The 25372-nt window shown below is 42.2% G+C and overlaps 1 protein-coding gene across 7 annotated transcripts in view; it reads right to left on the bottom strand.

Moving 5' to 3' along the window:
• Positions 1 to 1100: 1100 nt before the first annotated feature.
• ARHGEF18 (Rho/Rac guanine nucleotide exchange factor 18) overlaps positions 1101 to 25372 on the bottom strand; it is a 50016-nt gene continuing 25744 nt past the window's right edge. For 3 of the 7 annotated variants that reach the window (XM_088067646.1, XM_088067645.1, XM_014259959.2), the window contains 20 exons: positions 24745 to 24808; positions 21700 to 21844; positions 20848 to 20960; positions 20547 to 20687; positions 19836 to 20086; positions 18996 to 19121; positions 17665 to 17782; positions 16647 to 16895; positions 15753 to 15829; positions 13811 to 13989; positions 13344 to 13435; positions 12835 to 13023; positions 12065 to 12196; positions 10944 to 11059; positions 10489 to 10545; positions 9940 to 9987; positions 8912 to 9379; positions 7923 to 8247; positions 6106 to 6228; positions 1101 to 6013 (listed from right to left, as the gene is read on the bottom strand). In XM_088067646.1, coding sequence (XP_087923772.1) covers positions 5853 to 6013; positions 6106 to 6228; positions 7923 to 8247; positions 8912 to 9379; positions 9940 to 9987; positions 10489 to 10545; positions 10944 to 11059; positions 12065 to 12196; positions 12835 to 13023; positions 13344 to 13435; positions 13811 to 13989; positions 15753 to 15829; positions 16647 to 16895; positions 17665 to 17782; positions 18996 to 19121; positions 19836 to 20086; positions 20547 to 20687; positions 20848 to 20960; positions 21700 to 21844; positions 24745 to 24808 — 3174 coding nt within the window. In that variant the 3' untranslated portion in view covers positions 1101 to 5852. Of the gene's footprint in view, positions 6014 to 6105; positions 6229 to 7922; positions 8248 to 8911; positions 9380 to 9939; positions 9988 to 10488; positions 10546 to 10943; positions 11060 to 12064; positions 12197 to 12834; positions 13024 to 13343; positions 13436 to 13810; positions 13990 to 15752; positions 15830 to 16646; positions 16896 to 17664; positions 17783 to 18995; positions 19122 to 19835; positions 20087 to 20546; positions 20688 to 20847; positions 20961 to 21699; positions 21845 to 23595; positions 23937 to 24744; positions 24809 to 25372 lie in introns of those variants that run through there. The other 4 variants (XM_014259956.2, XM_088067648.1, XM_088067647.1 and 1 more) reach the window with 3 other exon arrangements.

Here is a 25372-nt window from a genome sequence, read left to right as displayed (position 1 = left end):
AGAGGCAGTGACTGATCTCCAGCAGGCACTGTGGCTCAGCTCCCAGGAGCTCCACACATGGAAGAAATATTTTCCTAAAAAGAACACAAGCAAAAGCTTCTACACACACACTTTCTTTGAGACGTCATTCTCTCACATGACAGCCTGTTAGTTCCCATAAGACCAAATTTTAAACACTGGTCTTTGATTATTTATGTATGTGGAAAAGTAGAAAAAATTTTGTTTTTCCAGCCGAGTTCCAGTTTGTGTCACAACACAGATGTCACATGCACTTCAGAGGCTGACAAATGCTGGCTTGTTTTACTGACTCCTGCACACAAAGGCCCAGGGGTCCCCCAAAGCTGCTTTGATAAACCCCAAGGGCAGTGACAGTCAGACCTGGCACTGCCACCACCCCTGGCTCAGGGTTTCCCTCAGCCCTGGCTGCAGCGCAGGATTCTGCTGATAAACCTCTCCCTCTTCCTTGAGAGCACCAATCTCTTGAGCACCCAGCTCTCCCACTGTCTCCCTGGTTTTGCATCTGTTCTCCTCTCTAGAAATGACTGGAGGTTCCAGCTCTTGGATTCGCTTGCCAGCTGTGCCACCAGTGGGGATTTCAGCAGGAAACTCAGCCTGCTGCAGTGCTGGGAAGAGCAGCCCCAGCCAGAGGCTATGGGATGGTGCTGGCAGCAAGGGCTGCCAAACTGGCACGAGCACTAGGGAGAAAGTTTCTATTTTTGTTATCCTTGTTCCAAGTGGGAACCGATACTGCCTGGGACAGAGCCAGGCATGTCTCAGGCTGGCACCATGCAAAGCACCTCCACGCTAATGTAAGCAACTTCAGCGAGTTCTCTCTCTCAGCAGCAGAGTTCAGATGTTTGGGAGCAGCTGATCTTTCCCTCAGGTGTTCACCTCACTGCCAAGGGCTGCAGCTATTTGTGTTCTGCACCGAACACCTCCTATGCTCCGTCCTCTCCTTTGGAAAAGCATCACAGTTTTGTTCCTGTGGCACATTATTTCTGTCCAGGGTAGAAAATGAGAAGCACGTGAGAAGTGGCAGCTGCTTTGATCTTCATTCAAACAGAAAACAATAAATAATTATATAGATATAAAGGCAGACAGTTTTTAAATGTTCTTTTTTTTATTGCTAGAAGTTGGTTTCAGTCCTATTGCAGCTCTGAAATCCTTCAGTGGAGAAACATTGCAATCATTGTAAAAATCATCATTTGGTGTGCTAAGATCATGTTTACAATTAATCAAGAGTGCACAATTCAACAGAATATTAACATTTAACCATCAACTTTACAAATAAAATAAAGACTACAAAGATGTTGCTACTGCAGTATCAACAGTAAAGGAAATATTTACAATGTTTACACCCTAACGAAAAAACAAAACCAAACTCTTCCCCAACAAAATGGTCAATTTAACCATGGACCATGATTATTTATTAAATCTTTACAGTGCAAGGTGGGCCTAGAAACCAGACCTAAGACTAAAGAGCGTCAAGAGAGTTCACAGCTCTGAGTGAGATGCACGCAGTTATACCAACAGGATCTACACCCATGAGAGATCTCCTTCCGGCTACAGACAGAAATGGAATTTGAAATCAACTTTTCTAAAGTGCTCCAATTTCTTTCAGTACAAAAATATAAAAAACTGATTTATAAACATGGCACAAATGTTATGAACCAGAGCTCACACACATGCTGTTTGAAGAGGAACGTGCTGATGGTGGACGATGAAGTCGCCAGTGGTTACGAAGATGTTGGGTCTGGTCTCGAAGAGAGAGCAGGGGAAAGGCTTTGCTTTGCCTACAGCACTTGTGTAACCTGGCATGCAGATCTGTTTCCTGGTAAATGTGAGAACTGCTGGGGAAGACAACAAAATCTCCAAACTCCCTTGCATGGGGGGCACAACACACAGGGACTCCACTGAGCAGCACCGGGGAGCATCAGCTCCCATTCCGCAGAGTTAGAAGTAAAATGAAGTAAGTATTTTTAACCCTTTCCTAGTTTAAGTTTCGACTCTCATTGTAAATGCAAATGACAAACACCAAGCTCCATGTATGCAGAATCATCTGACCACTACTCAGAAAGACAAAACTGCCTGCAAATTATTTAGAATGACTCCTAGCTGTGCAGGAAGGCGAGTACCTGGATGAGCAAGCGTCTCTAGGAACACCAATTCTGCCTCACGCTGGGGGATGATCAGCGATCTCGATTCGTGGGACATGCCACAGCTACAATCCACAGACAGCACAGTTAAAAACTAGAGAAGCATCCACAACACACACACTGCAGCTGTGCTCAGCACTAGTGGCCACGGAGGCATCCTCAGCCTGGAACACGGAACGACCACGTTCCAGATGGGAAGAGAAAGAGGAAGCCTCCTTAACAGCAGAGTTCAAATTGAAATCAGAACCACAGAAACAGCCTCTACATTGCAACATCACAATACTGAAGGACAAACATGCTGATAATTTTAAGGCTGTGACACCAAGCAAACATGGCGGCAGTTCAAAGCTCATGCTGGCATTTCCTCCACACCCCAGCTCAGAAAGAAGCCAAAAGGCACCTGGGAGGCACAGAATTTTGAACTGTCTAATCCTCACAAATCACTTAAAAGGAAAGTTTTATCTGAAGTGATCAAAAAGTCCAATAGGAAGGATGTGACTCAGAATCAACAGCAGGTTACTTAGCCCAGGACACAGCAGTACTTTGCAATCTAATTTACCTAGAAGAGTTATTTTTCTAGGAAAAAGATTTGAGTGAAGAGTCCAAAATCAGTTCACTCAACTGGAGCGATTTGTTAACAATTTCACAGATTCAGTTTTGCACAAGTGAAGAAACCCATGATTAATTTAAAGAAAGTCATATTCATTATAAGAAAATAATTCACTTGCTTCCCTCAGCCTTCTACAGATCCCCTGCCCAGACTCTGGTAGCAATGAGGTATCACAGCACCCACTAGTTCCAAAACCTTCTCCAGGCTGACCCAAGTGACAGAAGACACCGTCTCTGCTCAGGTGCAAACAGGTCTCATAAAGACAGCTGCAGCCAGACACGTGCACTGACGGCACAGAATGACTTCTAAGCTCATTTCTCAGTTACAGACTGAAGACCCATATTCCAAGAAGCTTCTGGAGTTTGACCCAACAGCCTGGTCTGTCATGGGCCTGTGTCCATTTGTTAACAGCCAAAACTTATTTCAAGCACTGCTGACAAGAAATATTAAAAAGTTACATTTAAGTTAAAGCATTAAAATAAATGGGACCTCACTGCAGACTTCATTTTCTACATGTCACTGTTCTATATTCAAATTTGCCCATTGCACAGAAGAAGAAAGCAGCCAATGAGCTGCTCCAGCCCTTCCAACACTCCTTCCCATACTTTAGGACAGGCACAAAATAAATCTACACAAATGTTTCCAAAAATTACTTCCAAGCACCAAAACTGACTTCCCTTTTTGGCTGAAGTGATTTACTCCACTGATGCAACTTAGCTTTGGGCTACAACTCCTAAAAACCTGGTAATTTAAGGCAATGGGGGCATCGAGTTTTCACAAGGAGTGGCCCAAACCACATCATGAAGGAGAGAACATCTTGTGCATTCCTGCTGCTTCCCTGTGTGCTTCCAGGGGAAATTACAGGGGACCAGAGATGACTGGAGTCTGCACATCACCCAGTGGAAAAGTCAGTGCCAGTCCTACAGAGCTGCTGGATCCCACACTGCTGCATGGATCAGGAGTTACACTGGTTTTAAGAATTCCCCTCCATTCCAAACTAACTTTTTGGAATGCAAAAATGGAATATGGAGTGGAACTCTGTTCTGATCACCAAAGATATGGTATCCCAACAACCCAAATCATGGAATAGTCCCACTGTTTCCTGCTGACAATCACTCCAGGTTCTGCAGTGCTGATTTACCACACAGTCCTTTGCTATTAAAGCCAAGTGTGTCCAATTTCACTTGTTGGGGGCTGAGGGAACATCCCCAATCTGGTAAGGAGCCAGTTTGGAGTTTCCTCTCACTGAACTCAGTGCCACTGCCACAGGTTTGTACCAGCACCACAAAAGAAAAAGACCCTTAAATCCAAGAACTGTTCCAGCAGATGTGCTTGTCCCTAAGACCTATTCAATATTTTGTAGCTTACCTTTCTCCTACCACTAAATTTGGGTTTTTCATTTCTTATCTGAAGGCAATAACCCAAATTACCACTACTTGAAAATATTAACTGCTGTTGTTTCCTGCTGAAAATTGATAAAGTTTCTTGCACTGTAACTACTGAAATAATTTTAAAACCCTCAAGCAAAGAGAAATTACGGCCTTAAAGACATCACTAACACCACACAGGGCCTAATCACAGGGACAGCTCAGTGATTTGAGGAGACTGGCAAACACCACTGGATCCATTGCCATGAGACTGGATGGAGAACTGACCAGGCCTTCCATCCACTGCTGCAAAAGTCACTTTAAATCAGTTAAAGATATTAAAAAAAAAAACATTATCAATCATGTCCTGAATAGTATTTATCCAAGATTTTAAGCTATGAGATCCTGATTCCTTTAATTCTGTAACAATACCCCAAAACAATCTCTCCTGTGCATCGTTATCTGACCAGTCACATTCAACACACACCAGAACACACATCCTTGGGTGAGGGTGGGAAAAGAATCCGAGACACAGAGTCAAAAAACACAACAAAAAATGACTGTGCAAATTACTACAAAGGGAAATAATGCCTTTTCAGCAGAACACTTAATGTCTCCACCATTCCATGATCAAGAACTGACCCATTTCACAAGAGGTATCAAAGCTGGTTTAGCTGAAAGCTAAACACAGGTTTAGCTAAGAGTATTTTTTTATCATAATTATTTTTAATTCTAAAACCAAACAGTTCTTATTCCCTTCATTCCTAACACAATGCTGCAGAGAAGTCTCTGCAGTAACAGCAGCTTTGATATCTTCTGGTACTGGGAGTAAAGTCCCAACAAATTAACAGACAAATAAAGGATGCAGAAAACAGGATTAAACAAGACAATAAATTACTGCATTCAAACACTTCTTAGACATGTCTTCAGCAAAGAACAAAATCCAAGTCTCTTAAGTTCTTTCTGAACCGACTCATGAGTTTGCCTGAGAACCTGTACTGCTGTCCCCAACAGGGAGACAGGATCCCAGTGACGCTGGTGGCCAATGAAATGTGCATTCAGTCCAACTCTTCATCCTCATTGTGAATTCTTACATGTCCAACCCTTCTCTTCCACAAACAGGCGGAGCTCCTGCCCCTTGAAGACGCTGTCAGAAGCTCACCTTACCTTCTCTTCCACTGTACCTGGCCACGGGGATTGTGCCACTGGGTTCACAGTGCCTGGCACACCTGGCTGGGAGGGGACTGGCTTGCTGTCACCTGGTTACCAACACACAACCCATTACTGACCTGGACCTGGGAAAACAGATTTAAAAATTCGCAGCCATTTTGGGGCCTACTACTAAACCTTTATACATAAAAATCTGGGTGGTTCAACATCACCGATAACAACTTACAAGATGGTGCCCATGAACAGTTACATTCTCCAAAAAGAGCACATTACAATAAATGTCAGAATTTCAACATGCTCTGAATTGATACAGCCATGCCATGTGTCAATACACTGGAGAATTTAAAAGCAAATTGTTACTACTGTGCCCTTGTTCTGAGCCGATGGCAGAGAAACGAACAAAGCAGGACAATAATCCTGGTCTGGTCCTTGCTTGTAGTAACTGGGCAGGGATCAGAAGACATCCATGTCTGGTCTCCACCATGGTGCACACTGGGGCCTGAGTTCTTGAAACAGTGTGTCAGGGGATGCATCTTCAAATGGAAACAATTAGAAGAAAATGACATCTTCTTTGCTGGTATCATCTTGCACATTCAACAGGCTGGGCTGAGAGGGCACCAGAGGCTGGACCTGAACGTTATTGGGCTTGAAGAGGGTCGCTGAGGCAGATGAAAGTGCTTCGGGCTGAGCATCTGTAGGGCCATACAGTTCTAGAGGGAAGAAAATGGAAGAAGACATATTCACAAGACTGCAGAGAGAGTCTGAGGCACTTCCATGGACAGGCAGGTTGGCCAAGGCGTACCTGGCTGGAATGCAGTGGTCTGGCTGCTTGGGAGGGATGGACTTGCTGACCGCCTGCCTCTCAGGACAGCCTCCTCTCGTCCAACAAGCCTGGGGGGAAGCAGCTGCTTCTGATCGACAGATGCTGAAGGAAACATTTCATGACTTAGTATTTGAGGTGAGCAGCACTTCACAAGTGTCACTGCTTCATGCTGGGGCCACTGTACTGACACCTTTACACATCCAAGAAAGCTGCAAAACCACAAAGAGCTGATCCTACCTGAATTTTCTCTTCAGCTGTTTAAACTATGAATACTTTTCTCTTCCTTGAGACTTCTAGTTCCGTTACTGGCAGACCCTGGCAATCTCAGATTTAAAACCCAGAAGCTGCTCTGCTTCTCTCAAGCACAGCAGAGAGAAAAAATCTTTGTCTGTAGAAATGAAATAGCAAATGGCCATTTGTGCTACTTCTAACATGCAGAGCTGTGATGAACCTTTGTCTCTGCTCTCCATCTGTCTCACAGCTGCTCAACAGCACAGCCCACTGATTCTGGTGTTACAGCCTCTCAGTTTCTTAGTTTCAACAATGAAAGCAGTTTATGAAAAATGGCTATTCTGGATCTAAAGAACTTCTCTCTCTCAGTACACATTCCTTACATGTTACAAAACCCAAATTCAGTACACAGTGTTTTGCCTCTGGTACAAAAAGTTTTGTTCCATTTTATTCTAAGATCTACACATGGGCATAACAAGCATGAAGCCCACTAATGCTCACAAGAGAATAGAGACCAATATATTTGTGGTTTATACCTTTCATATAAATTACAGAAAAACACCATTAAGTCAATTTCCACTGCAGAGACCATTATGTAAGAGCTATTAAAAATAAACTAGGGAGATGTGGCATTAGAACTTTATATTACCAGCATTTGGTATGCAGAGTAAGAGAATACAGGCTACATTAATGTGCAAAACCATAAGCAAGTTTGCAAAGGCACTAAACTTTATGCACGACAGAGACAGATGTTCCTGCAATGTGCCAAAGCCACTCCCCCTGCTCTCTCTGTCAGGTTTGGCCCCGAGTTCTCTGTAGCAGTGCAGACTGATGGACAAGACTGCCAAGTCTGAATCTAGCACAATGCTAAAAAGATAATTTTGTAACTTAAAATTACAGGCCATTCCCCTATGCTGGCAGTGGGGCTACTTTAACTGGTAGAGATAAAATGGTTTTTAGTGTGTCTGTCATTGGCAAAGATCACCACTCCAGTACCCAGCAGTTAGAAGCAGAAATTACACCAGGACAGGGTGACTACATTTTTACTTGCTTCTATTTGTGACAAAATTAGCCCCTTTCAACCCTACAACACACACAGCATCTCAATTTTGGCCTGGAGATCTGTATTTAATGACTGACTGGTGCTAAGAAAAGCACTGCATTTGATGCCACTACAACTCTGGACAGACAGCAAGAAAAGGCTAAGCTGGCCTCAAAACATTTTACTCATGCACAGCAGTTTTTGGTTTTTTTTTTGTTCTTTTTCTTTAATACCACAGTTAGGCATGAAGACTTTACATCCAGGTTTACAATCTCTCACCACCATTCTGTTGTGTTGGAATACATAACTCCATTTTCAACATTATCCCTTTGGGTTATATTTCCAATTTAAATACTATAGACATGGAACTCCTAACAGGATTTTAGGAGGTTAAGAGATGTTAAATGCAGCAAACACACTATTAACTTGTAGCATATTAAATTCTAGGTTTCATTCAGAGGTTTAACTACAGGGTTCTGTCTCCCTGTGATCCTGGTGGAGATCAGAATAAAATCACACATACCTGAACTGTCTGTCCTATGAGATGCTTTGTTCTTGCCACCTTTCTCCTTGCTGCCTTTTGTGAAGGTGGCCAGCTTGGTGGGGATCTGCTGCTGGACTGCAGCTGGTTTCTGGATCTGGTTGGTTGCACTCAGGAGATGTATTGGCACTTCGTTCTTCAGGGAGGGCCGGCTCTCCAGGGTGGTGCTGTCCCTGCGGACCAGCTCCGGCCGCTCCAGGTACTCCAGCCCGGCCACCGAGCTCACTCTCACTGAGGATTTGGAGCCAGCTGCAGATGGTTCCACCCCTTCTCCGTTGAAGCTGATGGAGTGACTGATCATCTGGCTCTGCAAGAGGAAAAAGGCACTCTAAGTCAAATAGGGATTTTCACCCTCCCCAGCACAAGGAGGAGAGACCACCAAGCACTTTCTAGTGCAAAGCAGAACAGGGTGGACAAAACCTAAAGGTTCCTGGGGAACAGAAGGAAGAGCAAGAGTCCTTGGACACTGAAAAGAACCTCAGCAGCTCCAAACTGCGTAAGAGTGCACCTAGGAAAGAGAAGACTGCATGGGGTGATGACAGAGCAGGGAGAAAGCAGGACTTTCAGAAAGTTGCAATGAACCAATTTAATCAGACATCCAAATTTGTAACACAAGAAATGTTTTTAGAAATCAACTGTACGAAATGCTGTTGATGTAGCACAGCTTCTGCAATCACTTGCCTGCAATAGGACAATTCCTGAATTTGAAAACTACTCAGTCAGACACAATTCAAAATAACTTATCCTCCATTTCCATCTTTTTAAAAAATATTCTCATTGCCAGACATCTGGGTGAACTGGAAAACTGCCAAGCTCTGATCTTTCAGAGAGCAGCCATCACCAGCTACTTCAGGTGATGATTTGAGGAGCCCAGTGAAAGGCAAAACCAGGCTGGTGTTGCAGCAAGTGCAACCTTCATCCAGAAACAAGCGGGTTATTAGGAATAGAAGTGAGAAAACCAAATCCCTCACCTGGCCCATTTCAGGGGAGAAGGTGCCAGACACTGTGTTCTGCTTCTTCAGCTTCTTCAGCTGATCCAGGCGCTCCCTCTCCTTCTCTACAGCTCTCTGGGCTTCCCGCAGCCTCTCCAGGTCGTGCTGATAGGCCTCCCTCTGCCTCTCCAGCTCTTCCCTGTCCTGGCTCAGCCTCTCCCGCAGCTGCCGCATCTCCTCCGCGCGCTCCTGCAGCCGCGCTTCCGTCAGTTCAAATTCCCTCTGCTGCCGGCTCCTCTCCCGCTCCAGGCGCTGCTGCTCCAGCTTCAGCTGGCTCTGGAGCTTCTGGACGTTCATCAGTTCTTCCCTCTGCTTTTCGAAGTTGCGCTGCTTCTCCTGCTCCAGCAGCAGATTCCCTCGGGTGGACTGCAGCCGGTATTGCTTCTCCCGGTCTGCCATGGTGGCTCGCTGCACCTCGATGTAGCTGTCCTGCTGAGATATCACAGCCTGCAGGGGATAAAAGCCCAGCATTAGGCACCCAGGTTCAAAAAACATGCACAGCTGAGCAGGAGACAACATCATCTACCAGATAAGGTCACAGAATCTTCCTTCTAGAGCATATCTTAATTCCAGCTCGTACAGACCATGGTGACTGACACGATATTGAAGATGGCCAAACAAATAAATTATGCTTATGTGTGTCAAATTGGACATTTCTTGCACCTAGAATTTTACCCTGAATCAAAACAGTCAAAGTATTGCTGATTACAAGGTAACAGTAAAAACAACTAATTCCTACACATGTGTATGAACAATGAGCACTGAGAGCAGACAGAGCTCAAAGCAGGAAAACAATTAAGTGAGCAGGAAAAAGGAAATAATTACTTAAGACAACAGTTCTAACACTTCCTCCAAAATGCTAGGCAGTTTCCTTGAGTCTCAGGTCTAAATTCTGCACTTCACTCCAGCTTCAGGGGATATTTTCAAGGTAGCTCCCCTTCACACCTGCATAAATTTTATTACATTTGATGCCTAACAAATCTCTTGGATAATAAATAGTGGTTTACCTGAAGACTGAAGAGCAACTGTAACAGTGTCTGTATCCTTTGGACAAGCTGAAGGGGAGGAAACAAAAAATTAGGCAATTGAGCAGAGCTTTGCTTTGAGGCTTTAGGCTTTTTTTTAAATTTATTTTTAAGCAGTGAAAATAATCCACGGTATCTGTACAAAAACCCACACAATGGAAGCATGGCCACCAGAGTACTCTAGCATAGCAAAAGCCAGTATGCAGGCACAAGGAATTTCAGGTTATTATTCTTATGCAGATGTGAATCAGTGCCCAGCAAATCTCCCTGGGATTCCACCAAGAAGTCATCATCTTCTATTCACCTGAACTATTTAGCCATCACTTCCTCCCGTGCCCCAGCACTGAATCACTGCACAGGTACAGACCTCACAGGGATTCAGAGGCAAGTTTGGCCAGTGAGCTGTTAATGTGCTGGGTTCCACAGACATGACAAACACTGAGTTTTGCAGGTGGTTTGGCTGGATTTTACGTGCTATTATTATACTATGGCTATTTGCCATTGGATTTCTTAACAGCAGAAATAACATACCTGAGACTCTATGGTGGGCTGAAAACCACTGCTGTCATCCAGCCTTGTCCCATCACTCTGTAAGGGAGACAAAACCAACATTTGCTAGGGAGACTTGTTGGGCACTGGCACTGCTGCCAGAAAAAATCTGGGATTGCTCCCATGCACTGAAGGACATACATCAAAAATACTGAATTTGTAAGCCAAGCTGAAACAGCAGTGCAGTGATTAAAGCCCATGTTAATTGTACAGCACCAAATGAGCAAATGGAAAACTGAATTGCCTTGCCTCTCAAATGCTGAGCTACCAAGTTGCCCCACAAAACATCCTTAATATTCAAGTTATTTTACAGACAAAGCTGTTCCAGTCTAGCCCTGCCAGCTATGAGAACTTTTAACTTTGTGAGATTTGTTCTGCACCGCTATCACGATGAGGAACAAAGAAAAGCATTTAAATCCCTCATAAGCTCAACATACAGTTTGAGATCCTTCTTCTGCATCAGAAGAGAGGTCATGGAGTTGCACATCTGAACTCAGTGCAGGGCCTCTCCAGTCCCACTGCCTCTGGTCACCACCACTGTTCTTCCTGCCACCTGAAAGAGGAGAGGAGTCTGAAGAGCTCACACCAGCACAAGGCCTGGGATAACTCAGTAAGTGTCAGAGCAAGCAGAAAAACATGGTGACTTTGAACCAAAATGCAACTGCATGGCTTCTCCATGCTGATCCCAAATGGAAGATCAGGCAACAGCAACACATAGGACTGCTCAAAAAAGTTTAAAAACTTGAGAAGACTGGGTTAAGATAAACAGGGAGGGTAAGTTCAAATTACATTATGCTATTTTAAGTGAAGCAACCACAACGTCTGCATGAAAATAATCAGCTCCCAGAATTGCAAGCTCATGACATGGAATACTGGTCAGCAGGAATACTGCAGTCACAGTAACACCACTGTGAGTGTGGAAGGAGGTAAGGGGAGATGGACCCCCTCTTGTAAAAAGTACATGACATATGTGTGGAGCCTTCCAGAGACACCAGGAAGTGTTCTAGAGATTAACAACCAGAGCAATAAGGGCCATTTGCTTTTTCAATTAATGCATGAAGCAAAAATGGAGATAAATAGTATCTGGTCTTTCCTCTTATTTTATTAATTAACTGATAAATCATCTGTGCCAAAAGGCCAATTCATATTATCTAAGGATTCAGCAAACCTCTAGTGACTGTGCAGATACAAAGTGGAAAAGTGTTCATGACATAATGCAAGCAAACAGCTGAATTCAAATTTTCTAGGTTTTCAGGTCAAGCGTATTCTTTTTTAACAAAATTAAAGCTCTGTGTGGAATTGAAGTAATGATGAAGAATTGCCCTTATAAAATAATTGCCATTATAAAGTAATGTCCTCAGCAAAACACTGAGAGCCCTACTCTGCTCTCTAGTGTTGGTATCAGGAGCAAAAGATCCAACATGCTGGAGGTTTGCTCTGATCTTCCTTTTTAGAGCCTGGTGAAGCTTCCTTACATGAGCACCATTCCTTGTTCATATGCTCTGTAGAGTAACCACAGTAAAAAGATCAGAAAAATGTGGAATGTTCCCTTTCTTACTTTTACTTGAAACTGAGGGACTACTGTCATATCCTCCAAAGGTCTCTGCTCTCCTGGGGAGTCCTGAGCCATCCTCAGGCTGACAGGATGCATTGCCAAAGTGAGTGAAGATAAAATCCTGAAGATTTTCAGCTGGGGGAGAGAAGAACATGTCATGTAAACAGCCATGTCTATGCAGCAATACAAGTTATCATGCTAGTGAGTCTAAAAAACATTTCAACCATCAAGTCCACTAAAAGTTCAGGCAGTCTGAGATGTCCTGCAGTACAGAAGAATTTTCCTTTGTGAGTAGCTCTGCATGACAGGCTCTTCCTTAACTGCAAGTTAAGATTATCAAGCCTTGAGTGTTTGTTTTTTCTTTTTCTTTTTTTTTTTTTTTAAATAGAAAGTATGTTTGGGCTTATTTTCTTTCTAAACATACTATCTTTAGACAGGCTGTTTTTAACAGATAACCTTCCTATAATATTACATTTCAGGACTGTGTATTATTAGAGCACTCTGTTACCCTTTCTGAACAGACTCATCCTAAAATTCCACTGGTTGATCCTTAAAAATAAAATAATCCAAGCTGTGCAGGTCTCCTACCTAAACCCAGAAATGCACTTGACTTTTCTTGCAGATTGGTTCTGAGAATGAGGAAGTCTGAACCGTGTTACATAAAAGCATTATGTTATTACAGGATGATTTTCAGGGCCTGTACTAAGATCCTGGGTGCTTATCCCCACCCCAGCACCTGAGTGAATGCCCACACATTCCCACATTCCATTCACCTTCAGTCACTGCAGACTTCAGAATTGCCTCTCCTTGCAGATTCTCTGAGATGTCCCCCCGAAGAAGCAGCCTGGCTCGAGATCCTTGGGAATGGTCTTCAAAGCCATTCACCTCAGACATCTCCAGATAAATCTGTTGCTTCTCAGTGAGACTTTGCAGAATCAGGTCATCTTTCATGTTCAAACGCTCTGAAGGAAGAAAAAATTCAGTCCTGCCTTCCTTGTCACTGTCACAGAACTGTGTTCAATTTGGGAGATTATCATTCATTTTATGGCCAGAGCATCAAATGCAGAGATATAATTAACAGTTAAGGAGAAAACTTATGGAGCAGACAAAGCTTATTAGACTTCTTTAACCACTTCTTTAACCACTATTTCTACAGAATCTGACACCACCTTGAACGTCTTGTGAAGGAGAAACTTGATCATATCTTGATAAAGAATTAGACAGCCATAAATCACAAATAATGCTGAGAAGCAGCTTGTGGAATATATAACTAAGTCATTACCTTGAAAATCTTTTAACTTCGCAGCTCTTGCTTCAGCCAGCCTCCTCTCTGCTTCAGGTTCATTAAATGATCCTCCTTCCTCATCAGGACAGCTGTCCAAAGGGAAAGACAGATTTATGTTTGATTTGCATGTGAGATAATTTAAAACCATCTCAGGATTCAACTTGAAGCTTTTGCCTCAGTTGTGGTTTATCCTAGGTGTCAATCTTCCTTTTCCAAAGCATTTGACATCAGTGAGCCTTTTTTTTTTTTTTTTTTTTTAAATAAAAGCAGGATAAAGTCTTTGACTAGCTTTTATTTCATCAGTGGTTTCTTCCCAATGAACACAAACAGAATTACACACTGAAGACTTACAAAGAAAGTTTAGGGAGAGTCAAACAGATTTTAAGGATAAATTTACACCTCTGAGTGCTGTGAAGAGAAGACAAGCAAGAAATCACACCCTCCTGCCTTCCCTCCTCCCTTACCTCTCCACAGCCCTGCGGATGTGTGCCATCCAGGAATTCCTCTCCTCTTTGGAGCTGGTGTGAATTTCATACATTTCTGGTCCTTTTAAGGAAGCGCTAATTAAGAACATTGCCTTTTCCTCATTAGCTACCTCTCTCACAATCAATTTTTGTAGAGAGATAACTGGTGGCTTAGAGTCCTGTAAAATAAAATACCATTTATTGGAGTACATTAGCTGTGTCCTTTAGGAATTGCGTTTCCTAGCTGCCCCTTATTCCTATTTATCCAGAGCCAGCAGGAGCTGTAACATCATGAAATAACTCTGATCTTTTCACATGACACTTTTGATGTTGTCATTTTTTTTACAATCAATGAAAACACAGAATGAAGAATGTACCTGTCAAAAACAAGAGGTCTTGATACCTGACTGAACATCAAAGCCTGTGGCAATTTAGATTCCCACTAAGCCCCAGAAATCAAGACCGGGCTCAAAAAATTTTGCTCAAAAGGAGGCAAACCAAAAATTTGAAAAAGAAAACAAAAAAACTTAATGACACATTGTGAAGTGAAAAGACAGAACAAGAGGAAATGTTAATGGTTTTAAGTTGGCTACAAAAGAAATAAAACAGAGGTGTTAGAGGGTGTCAGGCCCTGATAAAAATGACACCAGGTGACAGATAGTGTATTGTATAATAAGGATTAACTGGATTAGCTGTCAGCCTTTGCAGTGAAAACACATTTACAGGAGGGATATTCGTTACTAAAAACCTGTCAAGGCTTCCTACAGCACAGCTCCAACATATGAAGCCTAAAAAGTTCCTTCCCAGGATAAAGCAGCTCTTTGTGAATGCTGAACCTTCACAGAATAATCTAGAGCCATGATAAGAGAACAGAGCTGTGAAGCAAACACCAGGAACACCAGCTTCTGCCATCTTCTCTGAGCAGCTGTACTGCAGTTCCAGCCACGAACAGAGGTCACTGGAAAAACAGAATCACTGAGCAGATCCATTTGCTCCCTCACTTGATTTATTTATGGAGAAGTGATATTAAATTTCAAATGAACTGTATACATACAAAGATACAAAAAAATTGGTCAGACTCTAAGTGTAGAGCACGTTTCCAGAGGGGAAAAAAATCCACCACACAGCACCCTGTTCTGTGCATTAGGAGATGGGTAATTTGAAAAGCAGTTGTTTGCATAGCCCTGAGGACACCAAAATAGCTTTTGCCATTAGAATTCAGCTCTAATGTTAATGTCTTGAAAAAAATAGATCCAAGAAAACAATTATATAAAATAGTTTCTCTGTTACAGGTTCTATGACAGCCATCAGTGAACTAGATCAGGACAAAATGTACAAATTAACTTCTCTGAGGACACCTGCGGAAATGCCCTAGAAAAGCAAGTGAATTCACTGAATGTTCTGGAGTGCTGCAGTAATAACACCTGCATTTAGTGCTTATTCCATGTGTTTCAGGAAAGTTCTCTGCCCCTAGTAAATCTCAGGGCACTACAACCACAGTTACCATGTCCCTGAGAAGGCAAATTCTTTACCTGCACGCTAAACAGAAGCAGGATTTATTTGCAAGTGTTTTTCAAAGCACAGTTCTAGCATGTGCCATGTCCATGACTTGTACAAAATCTCAGCCTAACAAAGTTCAGTGAAAGGGAAAGTCACAGCACAAGAAGAGAAACAGTGAAAAGCACGGGAGATGTGGCAGCTACAACTGGCCAATGCAAGGAAATACTGGTTTACACTGGGAGAGGGGGTAAAGGATTCAACAGGTACCAGAAGTGCTTCAGAAAAAGTGATTCCATAATACTTGGCTGGTTTATTCACTTAGTTTTCTTTCTGGATCTCCTATAACAAGTATCTAACATCCCTAATTGTGTTTCTTCTGTATTTACTGTCACTTTCATAAATCCTCTAAGTGCATGTATTAAATAAAGAGAACAATACCTACCACAGATGCAAATGTGTATTTTTGGTCCTTTTCTTGTAAGAGCAACAGTACATCAGTGAGCAGGACTGCCAGAATATCTACAGTAAGAGACAAAAAAAAAGGAAAGAAAGTCATATTTTAAAGCAGAAAGATCAGTCCAGACTCAAAAATCACTTAACTTATATTTCCTGCAGGCAAGGGAATAGGATGTCACCACTGGGTCTGTTACTGCCTTCCACTTGGGCTGTCCCCAGCCAGGCTGCACCATGCAGAACCAGCTGATTTAAACAGAGCTCATTTAAAGCTTGAGAACACCCACACAGACATCCTACACATGGACTCCAGCACTCCAGTGGGAACATGTCTCTCTCAACAGCAGATTCTTCTGGAACTGCAGCCATTCAGAGTCCCACCTACTCCTGGCTGCACTTTCTGTGCCACTGAAGCTTCTCCCTGAACACTTGAGCAATGAAGCTGCTCAAATATTCCCTGATGGCCTCTGCTTTGATTTTCTGGCAAATGCAGAATTAAGTGTCATGCGGCTGACATGACACAGGTTTTGCAAAGTGTGAAGCAGAGCTCGCACAAGATAATGCCTTTCCACAGGAGACTAAGTCAGGATGACTCAAAGCTTTGTCATCCATCTGAAGACTTCCCTCTTGAATTGGGAAGCAGATCAGCCAGATAATAAGCAAACAGCATAAGGAACTTATCATGCACCATTACAGAGATGCTTATTGGACAAGCCAAGAATAGAACAAGTGCTATTTCCTCCAATATCCTATTAAACAAGCAGGTTATTGTCATCTTATTTTATACCCAATCGATCAGTAATAAACAGTTACTAAAAAAAAAAAAAACAAACAACATAAATCTTGTTTCCCAGTTGTGTTTTTGCCCTTGCTGGTGCTGTACCTTTGAGCCGCCCTGATGCAGCTTTCCAGTACAGCATCCCATCCAGGAGGAGCCGCCTCTGGCCCATGTCATCCTTCCGGAACAAAAGCCCGTTCTTGCATTTCCCAGATGATTTTAGCTCCATTTTGTGCATGATCTCCTTGAGTCGCTGCCCCTTCTCACACTCATTTACCATGGCATCTACATGGGTGATGGTGTCCTTAATTAAAGCAAGGGCCTGGGTCAGCTCTTCGTAATCTCGAGTTCCAGCTAAGGGAAAAGAGAAGCAGTCAGCCACATTTTCGACTTTGGAATATAAGACATGAGCCATCCAAACATATTTTAGCATAAGGGTTCCATACTGGACATCTAACAATATTTTCTAAGAGCTCTAATAACCTAATAATAATCTTTAATAACCTAAAGCTCTGAAAAGCTAATGAACCGACAGGTTTAACTACTATGGGTTTGTGGTTGCAGACTTTAAATGCTGCTCTTCTCCTCTGAGGAGAGGATGGGAGAATTGGGATTGTTCAGCCTGGAGAAGAGAAATTTCAGAGTGATCTAAGTGTGGACTGAATGGAACCTACAGGAAAGATGGAGAGAGGGCCTCGAGTGACTTGAGACAAGGGGGAATGGCTTTAAGCTGAAGAAGGGCAGGGTTTGATGGGATATTGAGAAGAAATTCCCCACTCTGAGGGTGGGCAGGCCCTGGCACAGGGTGCCCAGAGCAGCTGTGGCTGCCCATGGACTCCTGGAAGTGTCCAAGGCCAGGCTGGACAGGGCTTGGAGCAGCCTGGAACAGCAGAAGGTGTCCCTGCCCATGGCAGGGGGTGGAATGAGATGAGATTTAAGGTTCCTTCCAACTCAAACCATTCTCTGATTCTCTTGACCCTCTGAGGTGAGACTGATCTGGCATCATCAGCCAGATCAGAAATGAGAAAGCAGGTAACAAACAGCCTGTCTGAGGTAACAACATGCAAAACACGGCAGAAAAAGGGCCAACAGATAACTGTGAGGCTTCCAGGAACCATCCCACCTTCTGTGTTCTGAATGATCCGTTCCACGAGGACCGGGTACTTGGTGATGCGCTGGGTGACCAGGAGGATGCACTCCTGAACACCCAGCCTCCTCACGATGGAGCAGTTCCCTATTTTCTAGAAAACAAGACAAGCTTGTCACACCCCCTGTGTATGGTGCTCTTCTAATTCCCTCTCCATTCACATGCTTTCTGCCCTAAAACACTTCTGCACATTAGACACGGCACCATGAAATTATCTGCACTCTTCTACTAAACCAAAACCCCTGACAGCATTCAAAAAATTGCCTTTATCACAGGAAAATATCTTAGGTATTGTTTTCAACTACCGTTAACTAAATGTGAAGCCCCTCAGGGAAACTTCCAAATCTGAACTGACTGCCTGTTGCTAACTTTGTAACAGGGTCAGACCTTAAATACATAGAGAAGTTCTGTGGTTTTAAAACCTGACCCAACCACCTATCAGTCAAATTAGATCAATAATGAAGAAATTTAGTGTTTATTTTACCACTGCATGCTCCACAATAGCCTGACCTACAGAAACACATTCCTGTTTTGAAAGGAAGGACTGTAAAGCACCAGTTAATCTGACTGCAGGTACAGCACACACCTGGCAGCAGGAGAACACTACCAAGATCTTTCTCTACCAGGACTGAAGCCACATGTTTTAAAACTCTGGTCACTGATTTAGTTCCTTAGAAGTGAAGGGCTCTCATTTTCAAGGCGCCTGGCTAAGATGAGCTGTAAGTACAGAGCTATGCTGGAAAGTTCACACAGTATCACTTACTGGTGACTGGAAAATGAGAATATTTAGGCCTCTGCAAAGCCATCTGAGATTCAGGTTACAGCTTACACTTGGGCCGCGTCTCTTCAGCCTTTCCTATTAACGGCACATTAAAGTGTGCAGCAAACCACCCTGAAGGCAATCCTCTGGGTTTGGAAAGATGATGGTGTGAGCAAAACCAGACTAAGAGTCCCTGCTTTTCCTACAGCAGCTCATCAACAGCATTTATCATTGATTTAATTTATTAACAAACCAATTTACCCTGATGGCCACACAGCAGGACAGAGCCCTGAATAGAACAAATACTTTATTCCCCAGTCCTAGATGCTCTCAAGAGCCTGCCTCAAATGTAACACTTACTAACTGTGGTTTTGTCTCCAAATAGCTCAAAAGATCTAAAATACAAGAAGCTCATAACCCAAATAATGAGAATATGCCTCTGACCCTGCTCATTCACATTTGAGAGATCTTCAAGTATAAAATAAAGCCCAAAGCAGTGAAGTATATTTTACATAGTCAGAATGGGAGATTTCTGGTTACTGTTTACCTTTATTAAGTTTTGAAACTTCTTATTGCTTTGGAGCAGGTCTTTGTAATGGCTAACAGCTTCATTGTGTCCACAACAGAACACACCATATTTTTCTTTCATTCTCTCCCCATTTTCACCTGAAAACTAATTGGAAACAGAAGAATGAAAAACATTAATCATTCAGAGTAAACCTACCTCCACTATAAGCCCCAGGTTTAACATGGTTTCTGAGACACTTTTCCTGTATTTCAATTTCTTCTGTACCAGAAATGAGATTTATGCAGTGTGACATGTGAGGGCTTGGAATGCCACAAGATAACCAAATATTATATGATGGTTGTAATTATGAGAATTTTTTAAAAGGATTTCTGGACCTCTTCACTTAAAAAGTCTGTGAACTGTAAAAGTTGAAGGGAAAAGAAAATATGGTAATGATATATGATAGAAATTGTTGCATCCACTCCATGCCAGCATGGTGCTAAAGCTGCCATGAGCTCAAAGGATCTTGGCTATATTTTTAAAAGATCAGAACAAAGAAGTTTGATTTTATGTGAAGGAGAGTCAAGTTTGGAATGGACAAAAAGAATATGTTATTTTACTCTTGGAACAGATGAAAAATAGAACCAAACAAGTCACATATCCCACAGCGTGTATATGTGCATGCCCAAAGAACATTTAATGACCATTTCATGTTATTTGTGACTAGGTATATTCCTGGGAGTCATGCTCCCATATTAACTGGGAACAGAACCATAAACCCAGGATGAAATTAATCTTTGCATCACACAACTTTACCCTCACAGGTAGCTTTTAAAAAGCTTTATAGTGTCAACATCATTGGTAGGATTTAATTCACACCTGTTTTACCAAGAGGTCTCCAATGTTCTGGATTATATAATTTCGGTCACTGCCTTCTTCCAAGGATTCTTTTCGTCTCTCCTTCAGCTGGAGCAGGAACTGCCCGTGCATCTCCAGCAGCTCATCCACACAGGGAAAGAGCTTGTTGATGACTGCATTTGAGAACTGCAGCTCCTCTCTCATGGCTTTGGAGTACACCTTCAGCATTATTTTCAGTGTCCTAACATGGTGCATTTCAGTCTGCATTAGTTCTGGGCAAGGGGAAGCACAGAAATAAAATCACAAGTCGTTTATGTGCTGTGCAGTGAGCACTGAGACATAAGACCAGGCTCTGAAAGCCACGATCATCCCCTTCACTACAGTCTTTGCATCACTCATGTGAAGCTCTTAAATTTGCCTTGCTAATATCCCAAACCAGCAGCAACTGACCCTGCTTATTTAAGGACATCTCCCAGTGGCAGTTGAGCTGTTCCCTCATTGTACAGCTGGGCTTTGCCACTTACAGAGCCCTACTGAAACCCACGGGATGCTTAAAGGCATTCACACAAGGAATTACACACATTAATGCAGATAACAGACTCAAAAACCATCATTCAGTTTTAGCTTTCAAGCACAAGTCAAAATGGGAACCAACAAAAACGATTTCTGCTTTGTTTCACAACAGTGGCACTATGAAATAGAAGAAGTTTTAAGAATAACAAGTGCTCTTACCATAAATGACATCTTGCCTTTTTATAATGTCTTTCCTTTGCCTTTTTGCATAAGGCTGTTCCACTGCAACACTCCAAGACTCTGCCTCAAACTCATGAGCATCTGTTTCTATTTCACTCCGGAGGGACACAGAATATGCATCTAGACCAAAAGCACATTCAATTTCAATTATTAAAATTGCTTCTCACCATATCCCTCTTTACCATCAGTGACAACAACAAAAGCAAAAACACCTTGATGCTGCTTTCAAACCCGTGGGAGAAGTTGTATTACAATCCTGAAAAGCACAGAAATTCCATACCTTCCAGAAAAATGGAGTCTGCTGTTGAAGGTGCAAGCGAGACAACGTCATCTGAAGTCTGCTTAAATTTTATAAAGCCTGAATCCCCTTCATCCATGTCTCCTGAAATTAGCCTAAATGGCCAAAGAAATTAGACCAGAACAATTAAAATTAAAAAAAAAATCCAACTTCTTTAACAAACATCTTTCCTAAACTATAGTGCAATTATCTTACAATAAATAAATATCACTGTGCTCTTTAAACAGTTAGATCAATTTAGCAACTCCAACGCTGAAATACTGCAGTTTAATTAGAGCAGCATGAGCAAAGCTTGTAACTTCTGGTATGACAGTTTACAAGGACATCACCTGGTGACAAGCCACAGCCAGTTCAGAGTACAAAGGGCACTTTCACTGGCAAGGGAGCATAACTGGAGCACATCAAAAGTAAATAGCTACTTAAAACAGCAGATAGCCTTGAGTTTGACTACTATTTTAATGAAGGCATTCAGCAATTTAAAACACTGCTGCCTCCTACACCAGCCAGCACCAGCCCAACCTAGACAAGATCACTGAATTTCACAGCAGTTCTCAAGACAAATACGTCCATGTAAACCATAATCTAGACAGAAACACTCAAATACTGCACTATTTTATACAGTATCTTTTGTGACACAGGACAGAGGGACTAAAGACAGAAGAAAAAAAAAGGAAAATAAAATGCATTGTTCAGGGAAAAAACTTTCAGAATTAAAAGCTCAGTGAAACTTTTGAGCTTGAAAACACGATGTGAGTTCTCATTTTATTTTGCACACTGTGGGGGGGAGAGGGGGTCAGCTGAACCAGTGGATTTGAAGAGAAGCATTTTACTCACCCAAATTTATTAACAGCTCCAGCAGTGTTCAGTGAAGGCTGGGAATGTCCTCTTTGGGCGATAGTCATCCCGAGGTTCCGGGACAGTGCTGGGGTGCCATCCGGTCCCAGGAGAAGACTTCGGGGCTGCTCCTTCAGAGAAGTGGCTAAAGAGGCAAAAATGGAATTGGTACTCAGAAAATGAGGCGTGCACTGCAGCTCGCCTGCTCTCAGCCCTCGCTCGGAATGCGGCCGGAGAACTGACAGGATCTTGGATGTGAGGAGCTCATTGTCCAAAAAAACATTCTCATTCCATTTTCTTGAAAAGGAACCACAAAAAGACAGCTCAGGGTGAGCTGGAATCGCATTGCTTCTGCCGCTGCTTTTTGAATTTGTATTCCCCATGCTCACCACTGGCTGCCCTCAGACCTGGCACAGTAAAGTGGCCCCAGAGATGCTCTGTTTTTATACTACCTGTGATCCTTCTAGAAATGTAAAGCTGCCACTTAACTTACTGTATTGGCTAAATCAGCAGGTCTGAAGTGCAGGAAATTGGTCCCTACTGTGCCCATTTAGTGTGGAAATTGCAAAGTATCTTCTCTTTTAGTAAAACACCAGAACCTACACACAATTATTCACACCCCACCGTATAAGGGCACAGAACATTTCATGGCAAACAAGAAAAATCAGAGATCACAGAAAAAAAACCCACAAGTTCTTTGCGATGCTTATTGCCCACAGTGATTTATATCTGCATGCACACACACTGCACATAATAGATACCAGAGCTAAATTTAATTTTAATACTGCAGCTTTTTAATGCTTTTTAAATCTAGACAGACTGTGAACTGGAAAGATATTTGAAACTTTAATCACTATTACACAATACATGGAAGCCTGTAATAGACTTATTAAAAATGGATACAATTATTTAGTACTAATGTCTGTAATAAATGATATGGAACGGGAGACAAAATACATCCTTTGAAAAAAGGAACTTTAGGGAAGTCAAAGATGAAAACTCAGCCAGACAATCTTTAGAATTGATCCCTGACAAGGTTTGTAGCTGCCCTTTTTCAAAGAGCTTTTAAGGACATGGGAGTGGGATGTCAGGGATCCCTGAACCCCAGGCTCTGTCACTGCAGGGACAGACCCAGTTCCTCTCCCAGTCCCATGTCCAGAGGGCTGCTCCAGGACCAGGGGGCTGCTGCTTTAGCAATTCAAGGGGGCCATCAGTTCCCAGATAAGGCTTATGCATCACTTTTCTAGTAAAAACATTGGTGTCCACCCAGCCCTAAAAGTTCCCCTTTTTCAGCCCACCCTCCTCAGTGTACCTTCACTAATAATTCTCTCTCCCACTTCTGCCTTGCTCAATGAAGCACAGTTAAATCAAGGTATTTGTGGCTCTTGTCATGAAACAGGTTTTTCCACATTTTTTCATATCCCATGCTCTATACATGCTTGTCTCTCATCTTCATTGACAGAAGAATTGTTTTGGGGCCACAAGGGAGGTGTCATCAATGACATTTAATAGAAATTATATCACCATATCTTTTCCTGCTGGAAATACCTTTCCCAAAACCTGTTTGGGTTAGAAACCTCCTGGCTACACACACAGTACAATGTCAGTCTACAACAAACTGGGTAAACTGAGTCCCTTCCACCCACTCCAAGCCCCAAAAGGAGACAAATTAAATATCTGAAAGATTTGCCCAGTCAGATTTCTTAAACAAAGGCTTAATAACCAATGTCCCTGTGCTTCCATTTGGGGAAGTACTGAAATTATTTGCCCTCAAGTTCTCTTTTTGTGCTCCACAAGCCAGGAACAAAGTTCAGTTACACAAGGATAGGCAAGACTTAAAAATCTCCACAGGCAAAACAAGGGGAGAGGGATAGGGACACACAACACAGTTTATACCTCTCTTAAAATGAATTTTTCTTTTATATTGCGACAGTATCTTTGGAGTTTTTTGCCAGGCACTGCTGTCTGCAGGGTTATGCTGTGGCTAACAACATACAATGTCCAGGCTATTAGCTGTTCCTTTAATTTCCAGCTTCTGCTTTTGACTAAGGAAAATGAGTACTGACTGCCTAGCAGAGTCTGCACGGCCCACAAGCCATTTTCTGAGTTCAATTAGCACTGTCTGCACACTGCTGTGCCCCACATCGATCGCTGCTCCCCTCACACAGACCAGCCCTACAGACAACTTCTCCTATTTTCATTAGCCCTTGCTTCCTATTTTAGTCTCTGCACTTTCTCCTAAATGCACAGACCCATTCTGGGTAATGCAAACAGCCACTTATCTCCTTATAACAATTATCCCCTGTGCTGCCTCTTGGGAAGAATCATTTCATGAAGAGGACACCTTGCAATGCAAATGGTACCTGAAAACACCTGAAACACCCAAAGTGATGCTCAGACATCCAAGTCAGCTGTGTTTGACACTCACCTGTTCTGTTAATGCAGACCTTGTAACATCTTGTAAAATTAAAATGCCACTTAATACACCCATGACTGGGAAGGTCTTTTCCAGGAGCAAAAAGATATTTCAAAGCCTATGCTGCACTACAGATGTTCTTTCTTCTTGTTCTTTTTTCCTCCCAGATCCTTTTTCCTCACTTTGTTTCAACAAAGATTTATGTTCAGACCATTAGTGCTAGCTTGTCTTAGAGATTTCTAGCAACCACTAGCTGCAGGCAAGTTTTAAATAGACAATTATGAAAATCTGATGTAAAACAAAGTTCACAGTTCTAGTCTTTTCAGAGGCCAGAGAATAGACAATCAATGAAAAACGAGCTTATTGATCCCTTTTCACCATGATATTTTGAGGTTACACAGCAAGAAGGTATAAAGAAAAATAAAAAGATAAAAAGATAAAAACACACAGGAGATTGCTAGGAGCCTCTAAGCCATTCCCAATAGAAAAAAAAATGAAACCATCTTATTAAAAGAGACCTTCTCTATACTTCAATAACACACCATGTATAGCCTTTAAAACATATTAAAGAAAAAAAATGCAATCGAACAGATAAGCCTTGAGCACAGAAATCATTCTTTAGTACAAACCTGGGGAAATGCACTGGGGCGAACTTTGTGGAGATCCAGAAGGTCTGTGCTGCAAGTCTTTCTGCTATAGGAAAAAATACAATATTCTTACACATCCAGACCAAACTTTCAGTCCAAAATGAATCAGATTTTTCCTATCCTATAGTATTAACTGTAAGTGAAGATGTTCACTAAGAATATAAAAGATTTAATACAATAACAGGTTTGATTTTTTCATGTGCCAGACGAATGACATATAGACATTAAGACTTTGTATTAAATTCCACAAAGTATAAATCAGGCTGAAATAGAACCAAAACTGAAACTACAGCTGAATTAAAGCTATGATAATTAATTTATGAAACAAAAGCAACTCCTTCATATTGACAGTCTTCACTTTGCTGTTGTTTAGTTCCTAGCAATACTGACTAAACTAATCCAGCCACTTTCAACCAAAATTCAGAATGTCCATTTCAAGTTGCATCTCTGGTAATCCTTGCTAAGCTTCATCCTTCTTGCAACACTAGGATATTAAAAACCATTGAGATAAAAGTTATCAAAGATGCAAAGAAATTAATAAATAATACAGGCTGTAACAAATGGCTTTTGGGGAGCTTCCCTTTGGGGTTCCCATTCCTGACTGAATTCT

This window comes from Pseudopodoces humilis, chromosome 28, assembly GCF_049639895.1.
Source record: "Pseudopodoces humilis isolate 2021_Gansu_Grassland_sample_001 chromosome 28, ASM4963989v1, whole genome shotgun sequence".
Lineage (NCBI taxonomy): Eukaryota > Metazoa > Chordata > Aves > Passeriformes > Paridae > Pseudopodoces > Pseudopodoces humilis.
The sequence above is the reverse complement of the archived record's forward strand: the minus strand, read 5'-3'. Positions and strand labels throughout refer to the sequence as shown.